Source organism: the organism of the source record quoted next, unplaced genomic scaffold, assembly GCF_019419815.1.
Source record: "Pyrus x bretschneideri cultivar Hongxiangsu unplaced genomic scaffold, Pyrus_bretschneideri_v1 Contig8, whole genome shotgun sequence".
Lineage (NCBI taxonomy): Eukaryota > Viridiplantae > Streptophyta > Magnoliopsida > Rosales > Rosaceae > Pyrus > Pyrus x bretschneideri.
The window spans coordinates 9,011,995-9,028,216 of NW_025999820.1; the positions used below are offsets into that span (position 1 = coordinate 9,011,995).

General features: G+C 36.7%; 3 protein-coding genes across 4 annotated transcripts; 2 read left to right on the forward strand and 1 right to left on the reverse strand.

Moving 5' to 3' along the window:
* Positions 1 to 874: 874 nt before the first annotated feature.
* On the forward strand, positions 875 to 4,009 carry LOC103936689 (thiol-disulfide oxidoreductase LTO1). 2 transcript variants are annotated; one of them, XM_048575281.1, is made up of 7 exons: positions 875 to 1,314; positions 1,485 to 1,744; positions 1,833 to 1,945; positions 2,235 to 2,279; positions 2,636 to 2,783; positions 3,402 to 3,539; positions 3,702 to 4,009. In XM_048575281.1, exons 1-7 carry the CDS (start codon positions 924 to 926, stop codon positions 3,780 to 3,782), a joined length of 1,176 nt encoding a protein of 391 aa, XP_048431238.1. In that variant the 5' UTR covers positions 875 to 923; the 3' UTR covers positions 3,783 to 4,009. The 2 variants fall into 2 exon arrangements, with proteins under 2 accessions (XP_048431238.1, XP_009344811.1); XM_009346536.3 differs by lacking the exon at positions 2,235 to 2,279 and having other exon boundaries at positions 878 to 1,314.
* A 1,441-nt stretch (positions 4,010 to 5,450) lies between these two features.
* LOC103936688 (ganglioside-induced differentiation-associated protein 2) lies at positions 5,451 to 6,851 on the forward strand. The gene is made up of 3 exons (XM_009346535.3): positions 5,451 to 5,612; positions 5,920 to 6,184; positions 6,318 to 6,851. The coding sequence occupies exons 1-3, from the start codon at positions 5,489 to 5,491 to the stop codon at positions 6,535 to 6,537; spliced, it is 609 nt and encodes a 202-aa protein (XP_009344810.1). The 5' UTR covers positions 5,451 to 5,488; the 3' UTR covers positions 6,538 to 6,851.
* A 4,873-nt stretch (positions 6,852 to 11,724) lies between these two features.
* Positions 11,725 to 13,302, reverse strand: LOC103936687 (F-box protein SKIP23). The gene has a single exon (XM_009346534.3). The coding sequence runs from the start codon at positions 13,106 to 13,108 to the stop codon at positions 11,921 to 11,923; it is 1,188 nt and encodes a 395-aa protein (XP_009344809.3). The 5' UTR covers positions 13,109 to 13,302; the 3' UTR covers positions 11,725 to 11,920.
* Positions 13,303 to 16,222: the final 2,920 nt, after the last annotated feature.

The following is a 16,222-nucleotide window of genomic DNA, read 5'->3' on the forward strand; positions in this document are numbered from 1 at the left end:
GCCTTAATGCTTGAATGATTAGATTGTAATCGTCAAAATTCAAGGATGTAAATTCAGTTGTTCACTACAACGGTATATCTCATACACTAATGCATTATAAAAATTTTAAATTTATTGAAATATTTAAATTTTTATATAAACATCTAAGATGAATATAAATATGTGATTAAGAGCAGGTTGATAGACGAAAAATGTGTTTACAAATGCATTCTTGGATGCTAAGATAATGAACCCGTTCACAGTGCAGCAATATACATGTCATGATTCCGTAATTCTTTACGTACACATTTCAAATATCATAACACTTGTTTAATTATCTTTGTTGTTTTCATTTAATTTGTTCAATATAATAAATATATATAAGTAACGTAAAGACAGACAAATGTACCACCACTTATATAGTTGTATGGTAAACCCCTGTGTGGTAGGATAGGATAAACGACGTTAGCAATTTCTTATTATCTCGAGAAATCTTTTTATATGATGCCAACACTACATTTTAAACACGACATGTTACAAACTCGATATTTGTACGAATATAACACCTAAACACAATATGCACATGATAAACACGGCTCATATAACATTATATAAGTTTTCACATATTTCTGATAAATAATATGAGTTATGCTTAAACTACTATATCGTTTTATATATTGATCAACCCCTAATTTTATTTTATTTTATTTTTGAACAAGATCATCCCCTAAACTGAAACAACACAACACAATCATAAACGGTAAATCCGAACACAACCGTATTGATCACCCGCCAAAAAAGACCGTTAGGAAATTTGGGTTGGACTAGTTTCATAAACACAAGGCCCAAAATTGAGGAAGTAGTAGCAGTCACTTGGGCCCAGCAAGCCCAGATTAATCCCCGCGAATCTCCGTTGATTTTTCAGGTGGAATGTGAGAGCAGAAATGGCGACCTTGGCGTTCGCGAGCGTAACATCTCTGCCGTTCTTGTCGTCGCGCCGGTCTCCGTCGACCCACGGAAGATTCCAAATCCCCTTCCTCCATAAAACTCCGAAATGGGGTCAGAGATCTCTGCTTCTTCCCATAACATGCTCGTCTACCGAACCAAATCAAAACGCCGACGACTCCGAACCCAAAACGGCGTCGTTGGCCCCGTCGTCTTCGAGTGACTTGACCTACAAACTCTACGCAGGGCTCGGAGGTGTTGGGTTTCTCGAGACGACTTACTTGACTTACCTCAAGCTCACAAACTCCAATGCATTCTGCCCCACCGCCGGCGGCGGTGGCGAAGGAAGCTGCGGCGACATCCTCAGTAGCGATTACGCTGTCGTTTTTGGTACTCTCTTTAACTCCGTACCAGACTCGATTCAAATGTTTGATCACCCCGAAAAAAGAAAAAGTGAAAATTTGGATTTGGGTTTTTGTGGATTGGAATTTGGAAATGAATTGTCTTGCATTGAATTGCACGCAAGGTGTTTGACAAAAGTTCCCTTTTGGATTTCCCAGGTGTTCCTCTTCCGCTGTTCGGAATGGTTGCTTATGGGTTAGTTGCTACTATGGGTGTGCAGCTACTGACCGCAAAGAAGTTGCCTTTTGGAATTGATGAATCTAATGCTCGCTTAGTTTTGCTCGGGACTACAACTTCCATGGCAGCTGCTAGCGCTTGCTTTTTGTACATTCTTAGCACCAAATTTTCGGGAGCTTCTTGCTCGTATTGCTTGTTATCTGCTCTGCTCTCTTTCACCTTGTTTTTCACCGCCTTAAAGGTGAGCTCTTGGATATTGTTCTTTTTATTTTCTTTGATTTGATGTTGTTAATGGCAGTGATGTAGTCTTTGATTTTTCTGAATTGTAGGATTTTGGGTTGGAAAAAGTACAGAAGGAAGTGGGTTTGCTGTTTTGTATAGCTAGCTTAGTGGTTGTGACTCTCAACAGGTCATATAGTGCTCTTCCACCTGTACCCTCAAGGTGATAAACCTTGCTCGTGGCTTTATATTTTTCGGTTTTATGGATATGTTAATTTGGCAAGCTATTTAATGATATGGACGTATATTCTGCTCTGAAGCTCAATCTTCTAGGATTATGAACATGCCCTTCCAACTAATTTGATAGAGGAAATCGAAATGTAAATATTTTAAGAATGGCAGTGTGATTCGTGGGAAATATTGGAGACTGATAAACATAAGTGTTATAGTTATTTTCAAATTTTTATGTTAAGGAGATGTAGGGAAATCTAATGTTCATAAACATTGTTTAGGTTTGGGTTTGATGCTCTAAGCATTCACGACCATATATTACGAAGGTATCTGTGGCTTTATATCACTTTTATAACTTTTATTCTCAAGCAATTATCTGTGACCGGAGTTTAGTGGCCTTTGATATGAATTGATCGTTCTTTGATCGTGTGGTACTTGGCTATTTGCGTAGAAGGAAATAAGATCAGTTTTCTGTGTGTACTGACCTCATTACCTTTATCTTAAAATCCCAAACCTGTCCCATGATTTTGTTTGGATCTGATTCACCATGTCATTATTTAACAAATTTCAAAGTTCACAAATATAATATTTGGTGGCTTGTGCTAGTTGGTTAATTTTTTGTCAGTTTTGGGTGCTTATTGCCCTGATAATTTTTTCCTTGTTACATTTCTTTTGTTAACAGCCCGTCTGAAATTGATCTTCCATATTTTTCAACTGAGATAACAACACCATCAAGCCCGTTTGCAATAGCTCTTGCAAAGCATCTGAGTGCTATTGGTGCTAAAATGTATGGGGCTTTCTGGTGTTCACATTGTGTCGAACAAAAGCAGGTACTTAGATCTTCAATTCCTGATTAAATTTGATTCACTCATGATGCTTTTCTCTCTATCATCTTTCCTAAGTTTTCCTTTCAGTTCTTCTAACAAATAATGTTATCCATTAAGTTGTACTCCCAACTAGTGTTTTCAATATTTTAGCTGTCCCACCCGAGTAATAGAAAACTATGGTCTATCAATAGAAATTGGCCCCAAGTTCACCTTAAAACGATGCCTAGCGACTAAGTTAATTGCATAAAATTCTATGGAAACTGGAAACTTTTATTTTGTTGGAAGAAACTAGAAACTAGAAACGTAGAAAGTAACACATGCCTAAGAATACAAGCTAATGTTTCATATTTACGTATGATAGGCTTAATTGCAAAATATGCTATATAATGATATACATACATCCTAATTTTAATACAAAATATCTTGTTTTATGTATTAAATATCTTCTCGAAATATCCGTCGATATATGAGCTGTCGATATTTCCGTAAAGATTGATATTAAAAACCTTCCTCCCAGCCAATCATTTCAGACTTCATGAAAAACATTTTGAAAGAACAAAGCGTTCATCTATTGTATGTTCAGACTTTTGATGTATCCTGTTTGTTTTGTGCATCATGTAGATGTTTGGAAGTGAGGCAGCAAAACTATTGAACTATGTTGAGTGCTTCCCTGGTGGATTTAGGAAGGGAACTATAATGCAAAAGGAATGCTTTGATGTCCAAATTGAAGGTTTTCCTACATGGGTGATTAACGGGCAGGTGATAAATCTCCTCATGGATGATTCACTATCTTCATTTGGTCACCTCGTTTGTATATTGTCATGCACACCGTGTTTTAATATCAATACGAAACTCTAGCTGTAAGTTCATCCCATCTGTTACGATTAACTTGGTTCTGAGAAAGCTCGTTGCTTCTTACAGGTATTGAGTGGAGAAAAAGAGTTGATGGAGCTTGCACAGGAATCTGGGTTTGATTTAAAGGAATTTAATCAGACTCCCTAGATTAAGCCACGGCGTTTGTTTGGTATGTCATCACTCGTAAAGATCATAGAAAACTTGTACTATTTACATACCCCGATCATATATCACGAAAACTAGGCACCTCGAGGTGTTATATCTTGTACGTTGTTGCCTGTATTGATCATGATTCCGTGGACCAAAGAAGCTAGTTAGAGTTGTACGTCGGAAACTTTTTCCTAACTTGCGAGATTCAAGACTTTTTTCTAATATATTTGTCCACAAAATCTTCTGTCTCCCTCTGTTCTATTTGCTACCAAAACGCCCTTGGCCGGAAGAACATGAAAATCTGGTGTTTCACCGAGTGTATACACCAGGTGACAGGGCGGAATCACAGTAAAAGGTTAGGAGTAGATGAGGCATGACATCATTAGGCCGTCTAATTTTACCGTGGGCTTTTCTTTTGGGTCAAGTTATGGTTGTGGGCTTTGGTAATGAAAAGGAGCCATGAAATTAAAGCCCACTTTAAGATGAACAATGAAATCACAACCAAACATCACTACCGGTTAAAAGCTAAACCTAATCGGACAAAGAGATTAGGTATGGACTTTCCCAATATTTTGAGTTAACTTTAACTTCTATCAATCAACGAGCGAATAGGATGAGATCATGCTCGGCTTGCTTTGGAAGTTACCTAACTCATACTTCCTAACTTCGTGTTATCAACGCTATCTGCTTAATAAAAAAAACTAAATTACTTATACTCAATAGCATCGTGTTACCAAAGCTATCCGCTTAAAAAAATTACTTATAGAATGTCACGATCAGTTATGCATACGCGTGAGCTGATCTTGACTGTTCATACACATTAAGCACACATACATCAATGGCCATGATCAGCCTAACACTTGTCTTATTGACCCTAGCACTCACTACCCAAATTGCCAAATAAGCTTCATGACTATTAATGCATAATAGGTTTCACGTGTATCAACGATTAGAACAAATCTACGCACACATCCTATAAGTTTAGCCCCAAATTAACTATTTATGAGCTTCACATGTATCAACGGGAAATACCAGCCTCGACACATGACAAATTACAACCCTAATTAGCATTATTCTTTAATTAGCAAGTAGATTAAGCCTTGACCACATGCCTATGGCCTAAAACACTTCTTACTAGTTCAACCCTTCATAAGACTTTATCTCCTCCCCTCTCGCTTCTTTCTATCTTTGTCCACTTTCTAATTCAAAAGAGGATTCTCCTTGTGAGGATTCTGAGGATCCTCCAATAATGTCAGTTCATCATATATCATGCAGTAAAAAATCATTGTAATTTTTTTTATTTTAAATTAAATATGAATAGAATCTGACGAAAAATAATTGTAAGCGGTATGATTAACAGACGTGATTGAAAGATCCGAAGAGGATCCTCAATGTTATAAATCAATCAACAAAATGCCAAGTCAGCAATCAGCCACCCAAATCGTTATCCGACTCGGACACCCCGAGCCCCACCTGGTCCCTCCAATAATCGAAGATGCTTCCGAATATTCCAATCGCCCCCTGATTTCCTGAGCCAGTTACCAAATAATTAATTACCCTTGTCGTCGCCTACATAATATCTCTCATCAAACGCCATCGACCCCCCTCTCCCTTCCCATTTCAAAGTTCTTTCACAACTCCCCACACTTTCTCGGCAACCAAACGGGCAACAAGAAAATAATTGAAAAAGAAAGAAAGAAAAAATGCATACTCAAATCTCCGATTCCGAGCAGCAGGAACTCATCGAAAAGCTCGACATCTTCAAGATCAAGGGACGAGATAAACGCGGCCGCACCGTCCTTCGCATCATCGGCAAATTCTTCCCAGGTATTTTAGGCCTCGGTTAACGTTGCTCTTGTGAAAAGCACTTCTGTTTCAAAGTGCTTGTGCTAGAAATGGTTTTTGTTAAAGGTACTTTGACCTTTTTTTTTTTTTAATCAAAACTTCAAGGCATCCTGGAAGTCCTTTCTAAAAAGCGCTTTTATGACGTGTAAAGTTTTTCTGCCAATTTTAAAGCGCTTTTAACAATTCAAAAGATTATTCCCATACAGATCGTTAATTATTCTTCATAATCAACGTTTCTCCTTTATTTAATTTATTTTCTGATTTTTTTTTGTATTTTTGAATTATTTAGCTCGAATTGTGAGCGTGGATGCTCTGCGGAAGTATTTGGAGGAGAGGATATTTCCAGAGATCGAGAAAAAGCCGTTCGTGGTGCTGTACGTGCACACCGGAGCTCAAAGGTGCGAGAACTTTCCCGGGATCTCAGCCGTCCGATCAATCTACGACGCCGTACCGATCGGCGTCCGCCAGAATCTCGAAGCCGTGTATATCCTCCATCCCGGCCTCCAGGCCCGGCTCTTCCTCGCCACCTTCGGCCGCTTCTTTTTCACCGGCGGGTAATTAATTTAATCACGCTTCTTTTTCACCGGCGGGTAATTAATTTAATCAATTAATTTATTCTTAACGGAAAAAGCGCATGTTAGCATTTTCTTGTGGATGGTACTAACGTGCACTTGTGGTGCGGCGCAGGGTGTATGGGAAGCTGAGGTACGTGAGCAGGTTGGATTATCTGTGGGAGCACGTGAGGAGGAACGAGATTGAGGTGCCTGATTTCGTGTACGATCATGATGAGGACTTGGAGCACCGTCCGATGATGGACTATGGATTGGAGAGCGATCATCCGAGGGTGTACGATGCACCCGCGGTTGATTCGCCTGTGTCGACGTACTCCATGAGATGCATCTCCTAGGCCCTAGCTTGTCCGTTTAGGGTTAAAATTACTTGGGATATTTTCGAATGGGCTTCCATTTTAAGTAGACGGTAATTGAGAAGTGGTTTTTTTTCGCTTCTCTCTCTGTTACAATTTAGTAGTTGATTAGGATAAATGTGGTTGTACGTAGTATAAATTTAAAATTTCAATGTTTGGTATATATTACTTTGGCGGTAGAGTATTTATCTGTACACTTACAATTTCAACCTCCACATGGGTCCGCTCAATGTTTAAAATATTGATATTGTGAAAATAAATTTGTGAAAATATAGATGGATATATTGATATCGTTATATGTTGCTTTTGATGGAAATGTTGGAATTTGTTAAACAACGTGAAAATTTAAAATGAAAATTTTGAAGAATGTCATATGACAATTTATCGACATTTTACTGATATGTCGAAAATATTGACGAACTATATTAATTTTAGCCAAAATTTAAGAGTTTCTTCGAAATATGGTGACATCTCCCCTTCTATATCTTTTTCTGATCCAAGAATTTTCGAATACTAATTTGTCCTCATTAATTAACATTAACAATCGAATTAAATAAATTAAACAAAAAAAGGGCTAGAATTAAACATGAGTGTGTTGGTTAAAAATATCGTGTTTATCATTTATTTTCCATTTAAAAAAAAAATTATTGTTTTTTTTTATTTAAATTATAGCTAGATGATAAGGCCACCAGGAATAGCCTAGTGGTGAGGGTGTGGGCGAGGAGTGGGGCAGAATTAGGTCCCAGGTTCGAAACTTGGTGGGGGTGGGGTGGGGTGGGGTGGGGTTAAAATATATATATATAGATGATATTGTACGTGATGCTACAGTAATACGTGAACTAGGAGATACATGATGCATGTACCTTGTTTAATACGAAATATGAAGATAAGCTAAAACAATGAACTTTGACTATAATTATTCGAAGATAAAATAATTAATTATATAATAAGGTAACCTAAAACAATGAACTTTGACTATAATCTATATAATACAAAGTGAAAGCCCCAATTTTGGGTCACGTACGTGGCAAGAACTTTGGAGTCACGATTTGACAAAGCACTTGACAAAAATATTAGGACAAAATTGCCTTTTAACAAAAACAATTCAGCTCAATATAATATATTAAATAATAGAGAGGTAATTTGGTAATTTGGTCATCATAAAATATAATATAAATATAAGTATGAATAGATAAAATAATAAAAAAAAGGGAACATATTAGGATAAAATTGCCCCTCAATCAAAAAAATCCAAAAGCAATCCAATATAATATATCAAATAATGCAAATGTAATTTGGTAATTTGATCATCATAAAATATAATATAAATATAAGTGGAAAGATAGAAAAGAATAAAAAAATGAAACGATGAGTGAAAGTTGATGGGCACGGGAAAAGAAAAATATAATAAAAAAAAAGAAAAATCATGAATATTGTGTTCAAAACATATTTTAAGAGACGCGTAGTGTCGGTGATAAATTAGCAAAGTTTTTTTATATTATTTGTTTTTAATTAGTACTTTACAATAGGTTAGTAATAATGTGATTCAATTAGTTGTTTATTAAATATTATTTTCTTTATTAAAAAAAGTATTTCGCACGCGGATAATAATGTGATTAAATTAATTGTACACTAAGGGCAGGGAGTGGGATTAACCTCACAATGAGCTAGCAATCAGTTGTATATTAAATATTATTTTTTTATAATCTTAATGTAAATTCAATAAAATGTAGATGGAAATTGAAATACCGCTTTTATTAACTGTATTTATTATTCATTTCTATCTACATTAATAAATACATTTAAAACATGTAAATCGAGTGTAACACGTCGTGATTCAAAAAATATCTTCTGCATGCGCGTAAGCGCATGCATGAAGTCTAGTTCTTAAAAAAGAAATAATTATGTGTAGATACTAGATGGAGTGAACCACATTATACGTTTCCTCTTACTTATTCTTTCCATTGGATATGCGAGTACAATTCTTCATTTTTAAGCAGTCACTCCAATCTTTAACTAATTTTTTTTAATGCTCATTCACTTATATTACAGCATTTGTTATGGTGTATCCGTTCGTGTTCCAAACGTATTGAAAAATGAAACCGGATTCCTTCCGGATCCTTCTAAACTGAGCCCACTAATCAATAAATCCAGACCATTGAAATTTGATCAAACGGTTACAAACATGGGGTTCCTCTAAAATTTATAATAATTGTAGCCGTTTGATCAAATTTTAATGGTCCGGATTTATTAATTAGTGAGTTCAGTTTTGAAGGATCTGGTTCCTTGAAAAATCTGTTCCTTAACACAAGGCCAGTGATTTCAACTCCATTTTTTGTTTGTGCCCTCTGTTAATCTTGACCGTTGATTTATCTTCTCATCTGCATTCAATTTGTAAACCTTGAATTTACCCAGATTGAAACGGCGTCCTTTCATGTAGCTCGGATCTCTCTCAAGCCACCACCACCTTCCCTTCAACGAAACGAGCGCCACCTCCACAGCCAAAATCACCTATTTTTTCACGGCCGGCACAGAAAACCCCATTGCCGCCTCCACCATGAACTCCACCGCCAGAATTAATTGCCTATTCATCATCTGGATCTTCTACTATCGTCATACTTTTTGTTTCTTAACTTTCGTTTCTTATTTAATTTATTGATTTTCATATAATAGATAATTAAGAAATAGATTACAATTCGTTCACAGTTAGTTCATGACATTATGTCAAAATGCGGATCCAATAATGAGTGTCCTCCAATCCTAACTTTTATATATATATATAATATATATATATATATATATATATATTAAGGAATTATTATTAACATTTTAAAAATCTCATTCTACACTTCTCACAGGTGTATTTTTTTTCTAATTATAGAAAATTTGGAATGTCAAACGAAATTTTTAAAATGCTAATAATAATTCTCTTATATTATATTCGTTTATGTTTTATTAAGGATTTTAAAGAAATAAAAATGAATGAAGCCAAATTTGAAATTTGTTAGGAGTTAGAAGTGGGCTCCAATGTTGAGATATTTGTCGGCAAAATATCGAATGTTATTTCCTCTTTTTCTTATAAGGTCTTTCTATTTCTTAAGAAATCATTGCCTAATTTTCTTTCCTCAACGTCACACATCCTTAATTTTTGTTCCCTACTACGTCATTCGGAATAACAAAAGATGAGAACCATAAAATCACATACTAAATGGTGTTTTTTAAGTGATGCTACTAATTCAAGTGTTGTAATATATTGAAGGATATGATTGATATTTACAAATAGACACATTTTATAATATGAGTGCACCGTAAGTTTTTGCATAATCATATGATTGCAAAGTTTAACTTTAAGCTCTTATCTTTTTGCATTGGTAATGGATGAGTTAATGGACATTTCAAGATGATGTCTTTTGGTGCATGCTTTTCACAAACGATATAATGTTGGTATATGAAACTCAGGAATGCGTAAACGCAAAGCTTAACCTTTGGCAAGAAGTGTTGGAATCTAAAGGTCTTCGCCTAAGTAGGTCAAATACGGAGTATATAGAGTACAAGTTATGTGGGAACATAGGTTCAAATGAGATCAAGGTAAGGATTGGAGATTATGACATGAAGTACCAAAGAGCGAACGCGTTCGATATCTTGGATCTATCTTGCAAAAGAACAGAGAATTAGATGGAGATCTCAACCATAGAATACAAACTAGATGGATGAAGTTGAAGAGTGCATCGTATGTTTTTTGTGACCGTCGTGTCCCACTAAAAGCGGAGGGAATTTTTTCAGGACGGCAATAAGGCCAACAAAGCTTTATGGCACAGAATGTTAGGAGGAGGTCAAGTATCAACACATGCAAATGAGTGTAGCGAAGTGGAGAATGTTTCGTTAGATGTGTGGGCACACGAGAAATGACAAGATTAAGAACGAGGATATCTTAGGTAAAATAGGAATAAACGCAATTGAAGATAAGATGTGAGAAAATTAGTTAGGTGGTTTAGACACATGAACTGAAGACCTACATATGCTTCGGTTAGAAGATACGAATATGAAACAGAGACTCAAGGAAAAATGGGTAAAAGAATATCTAGGAAGACTTGGAAAGAGAATAAGAAAAGACATGAAGTATTTGGAGCTAATAGAAGATTTGGCACAAAATCAAAAGCAATGACGTTTTAGGATTCATACAGCCGACCTACTTAGAGAAATAACGCTTTATTGTTGTTGTTATTAGTGCAAGGTAACATTGCACTAATACATGTGACTTTTCTTCGTCCTTGTTTTTCTGCTTCTTCTTCTTCTTCTCGACTTTGTTTTCGCGGAGAGCGACAGCTTCTCGGCTTCGAGCTTGTTCTTCTGCCGCGCTGACGAATTCTCGGCTTCTTCTTCTTCCTTCTTATTCCTCCTCCATCTCTGAAGGCAGAAGCTGTTGTTATTGAGCATTTTGATTTTGACAAGAGCTACTGCTACCTTTGTTTCTTTGAAATTGCAGGGCAGTTCAGATCAGTCGGATTTTGATTTACAAAGGGGTATTCCTCGGATTCAGATTCTCATGCTGAAATTATATGACACTCTGTAAACGACTATAGGTATTTGCTCGTTGTGTTTTCTCTAATTTCTCTTATTTAATTGCATTTTGCTTTTAATTTTTGGTCTGATTTCTCTTTACTGAAATGAAATTTTAACGAAAAGCCCGCATAACTATTCATTTTAATGAAAACCCATATTTTTACACTAAAAAGTCAAAACTGATACTATTCATTTTACCCTTTATTTTGTCTTTATCGTTAAAACTCAAAGTTTTCATGACATTTTCATTAGTTTTCCTTTATTGAAATCCATATACTAAGTAAAGTTCTAAGGGTTGGAGAATTTTTGCTCACCACAATAACCTATACTGCATTATTACCATATATTTTAGGAAGTTGTAACGAAAAGCTTTTGGTACTGTTCACCTTAACGAAAAATCATATTTTTACACTAAAAAGTCAATTCTGATGTTATTCACTTTACCTTTTATTTTGTCCTTATCGTTAAAACTCAAAGTTTTTAAATTTTTTTCATTAGTTTTCCTTATATTTTATGTCGCACGGACTCTTTTGAGCCGTTCATCTAAATTTACTGATTGCAATTACATGCACCACTAATAAAGAACTATTTAAAAATGCTGATACGTGTAGAGAATCTAGTATATACTTGCATCAATTCAAATGATAACTCATCAATCTAAATCCACAGTCGCACGACTGTTTTCAGCAGTTCATCTGAATTTAGTGATTCCAATCACATAAGCTTATTAAAAAATGCTTAATTCATAAGCGCTGACGCGTGTAGAGAAACTAGTATAATCTTACATAAATCCAAATTGTAATCAAATAGGGAGTGGCCAAAACATCTTGGAATAAAGACGGGAAGATCCAAGCCTCTCAATGGTACGATCCTCCATGCTAAAAACAGACCCATCTCGCCGAATCAACTCTCTCAATGCAAGACCAATGTCATTAGAATCTGTGAAGTATATGCAGTTACCTTTACACCCCTCCAACTCTGTAGCCAAAACAGAGAAGCAACAATCGATGCTCAAGAAAAAAGCTTGCTCCCCCAAGCTCTTCACTTCAACCCATCTCCTCCCCAACTCCTCAGCACCATCCTCCAGCAACTTATAAACCCTAAAGTCCACCACCTTCGGCTGACCCTCCTCGTAGAACCTCCGCCTGCGGAGAGGCCGGCGGAGAAAGTGATTGTTATAAACAGAACCAACACCTCCTTCTTGAGAGTACCTATCCACCACATAAAGCTCTCCACAACACTCGATTAAATTCTTACGGTGACCAGCCCCGATCGGAGGTGAAACCGGGGTCAATTCTAACGACGAACTGATGCAAAAAATTTGACCCCATTTGTCCACAACAAAAGGGTGGCCCTTGTACACAATCATGTCATCGTAGTCAGAAACTTGATCGTTGATGAGTGTGAGCTTTTGATCTCCAGTTTTTGCAAAACCCAATTTTCCTCCGTTGTAAATAATGAAAATTGAGCAGTAATCTTTGAAATTGGGGGATTTAATCACCTTGTTTATGCCAAAAACGGATCCGGACCCATTTATGTATCTGAGCACATATGATCTGGCCAACTCCACCATGTTGAAGTCCAGCAAATTCAAATCCATGGGGTTTACCGGAACACCATCGCTTAAGGACCCGATCCGCCAGCTGGTGATGGGGTTCTGGAGACGAAGTTTGCCGGAAGACTCTTCCAGCTTCAGCAGCCAACCCTTGGACGAAGAGGTTGAAGATGATGACGCGGAAGGATTTGGATTTGAATTGGGGTCGGGGCGGAGGAGGTAGACGGTGGTTGGGCAGAGAACGGCACTGGGCCCTTCGGAGAGCGGAATGGGGACTCTAGGGGCACTGGAATTTTGCAAGGGTGGAATGGAGAAGCGCCAGGAGCTGCAGACGCTGCGGATTCGGAGGTGTTCGAGGTGGGTTTGGAGGCAGTAGGCGATGAGTGGGGGGAGCTGGTGTGGGAGGTTTGTCCAGTCGACTCGGCTGCCGTCCATGGCGGCCTTGTGCTTTTTGGTTGGACTGAAATAATTTGAGGACGACTTCTCTTCCTCTAAAAAGAGTTTGGCAGCCGCTAGTTTCTTCTCCTCGTGGAGACTTGGAGATTAGGTTGGTGTTTTTCTCTTTGTCGTGTGTTTGTCGTTGTACGATTTTGTCAGATTGGGCCTTCTACCGTTTGTCCTCGTCAGTCGTTATACGTTTTTTTTTTAACAAATAGTATTATTTACATTAAAAGAGTCAAAGTAGTTTTAGTTTCACAATAGACTAGTAATAATACAGTTCAAAATTGCATTTGGTGAGGATTGAAATTAATATCTCTTACTTACAAGTAAAAAGAATTACTGCTAAGCCGTAATACTAAATGACAAACATTATATGTTTTTATATTAAATTTTATCTTTTAAGTGCATAATAAAATTTTTAAAGTGTCATTAATAGTTTCAATGCGTTTCTAGTTTCTAGTAGTTGTTTGGAAAGTTATCTCCTACTTCACCTTGTGCACTCTACACTTTTTTTTCTTGTTCTAGGATCAAAATTTAAATCATTTTAAAGAAAATTAAGGAACATAACAAATAATGAGTGCATAATGGGAAAATAAGAGCGAGAAAATTACCATTTATCTCTTGGGTTGATGTGCCATGAGTTGTTTTGTTATTTCCGTTTTCCCTTATAAGGTATTTGTCTAAAAAATGAGGAAGAAGATGGAACACAAATCTCACTTTAACTAACTGACCTAACTTATATTCGTTTGTTAAAAATTTGGTTAGGCCTAATGGTTGTTAGCTAGGAAAATTATTGGTCCGTATGGTTCGTGTTGTCAATGATGTGCCAACAATGTATGTCAAAATTTTAACACTCCATCAAAAATGTGCATGGAAAAAGGAAGATATTTAACAAGGTATTTAGAGTCTTCACTTCAATCCACCTCCCCACTCTTCATCCAACTTATGAACCTTAAACTCTACTTCCTTGCCCTGGCAAGGCATGTAGAGTCTTTTGTCGCGAGGCAGCGGATCAACGTACCTATCCACCATATAAATCTCCCCACCACACCCCACCAAATGTTTTCGGTGACCAAAACCTATCAACAATGACGAAAATTGAACCACTTTCGAACCCGATGCAATCCAAAAAACCATCTCCATTGCATGACGACGCAACAATAACCCTTCCAAACAGTCATGTCATCCCAAACAACTGCATCATCCCAATTGGAAATCTGATCGTCCACGATCGCCATATCCTTGTCTTCAATTTTTGCAAAACCCACGGTCTTCAAAATTGGGGGCAGCGATCACCTTGCGTAAACCAAGTCTAAATCTTCTACATTCAAAAATCTCTGTGACCATCTCAAATTGTGACACCTATCTACCACTAACTTGAGTTAAACACTGCTAACTCATTTGAAAAACACTGGAAAAAAAAAAAAAAAAAAAAGAACGCATAACCCCCAAACAAAAAACCACCGTCTCTCATTACCAACCTTCTCTTGTGTCGTTTTCTCTCCATTTTAATTCTAAAGTACTACGATCTGATGGTATTCCTCTTCACTTGGAAGTAGAGATGTCGTAGGTTCAAATCTCATAGATAGTGAATTCAACACCAAATTAGGCTACTCATTGTGTGGTTTAGCCGAACTCTCCCTCCTCTTAGTGTAAAAATATCGATATACCAAACAAAAATTCAAAAGGTTAGGAGAAAATCAAGAATTTAAAGCTTCAAAATTACAAGATCCATATTTGAAATAAAACACTCATCCACAATATTAAGATTACTTCCAGATTCATACCCATAGAGAGATTATATTCACATACCCTAAATTATTTTTCTCACATTTTTTTTTATTTTTTAATATTTTTTACACACTACTAACACTTGATAGAAAAATACTAAACCAACCTCATGTCTTTGCAAGCAAAAAAAAAAGTAAAAAAATAAAAAAGTGAAAAAAATAATTTAAAATGTGTGAATATAATTTCTCACACCAAAAACCCTTCGAGAGAGGTTGTGGTCCGAGGGAGGCGGCGGTGGGGAGGCTATGCTGAACTGCTTTTTGTAGTCTTCGATTTTTTTTATCACTTTTTTTTGTTTCCTTCTTTTATTTAAAATTTTGAGAGCAGAAGATTTGGTAATAGGTGGACCAGATGCCAACATTTTAAGCAAGATACAAAAAGACCACATGATTGCAAAAGATTTGAGTAGTGTAAATTATGGACAAGGTCATAAGGATTGTCTGCCCTCTAATTTCCGGTCTTCTTCTATGTCTTCGTGTTTGTGTGGTCACGATTAAACCACGTTAACATTTTATATTACTATTCATTTTTGTCTTATTATCTCTATAAAATATATATATATATATATATATATATAAAATGTTGAAGTGGCTTAACCATGACCACACAAAACAGGAGGGCACTGGAAGTGGGAGGGCAGAAACCCTTGTCTGGAAATTATACCCTTAAATTTTCCTCCAACAATCATCATTTTTTTATGCTTTTATTTGGTTTTGCTTTATTCAATTTATATTGGAGTTGTAAAAACCAATGTTCTAAAAAACGGCCTAGGCGTGGTGGTGTTGATGCGATTAGGTCCGAATCGTTAAGAAAAATTGGGGAGCTGTTAGGCGCTTGCCTAGGCTCTCTTAGGTGATCTAGGCAGCTGTCTAGGTGGTGGTTTAGGCAGAGTGGAGGTTTCTTGGGAAGAAATTCCACCACTTCGACTCTCTCTCTCTGTGCACCACAACTTTCTTAGCTGTTGCGACTCCCTCTCTCTGAAATTCATCGAAGAAGAGGAACTTACAACGCAAAACAGAAGAAGAGGAAACAGGAAAAAAAAGGGAATGTACAGAAGGAAAACGGAAAGAAAAAGAAAGAAGGAGTGGAAAGGAAATAAGACGAAGACGATGAGAAAAAAGAAAGAATAAAAATCAATCAAAGTTTTTGGTTTTTAAGACGTCAAAAAGGAGTCTCTTGACTAATGTGAGGGATGGGGACTAGCACTAGGGGTGGAGGGTAAGGGTCACACCACACACGTGGTGCTTTTTCGAAATTGGGGAGGATGCATGCACCTCTTCACACCACACACGTGGGATTTTTATTTTTATTTTTATG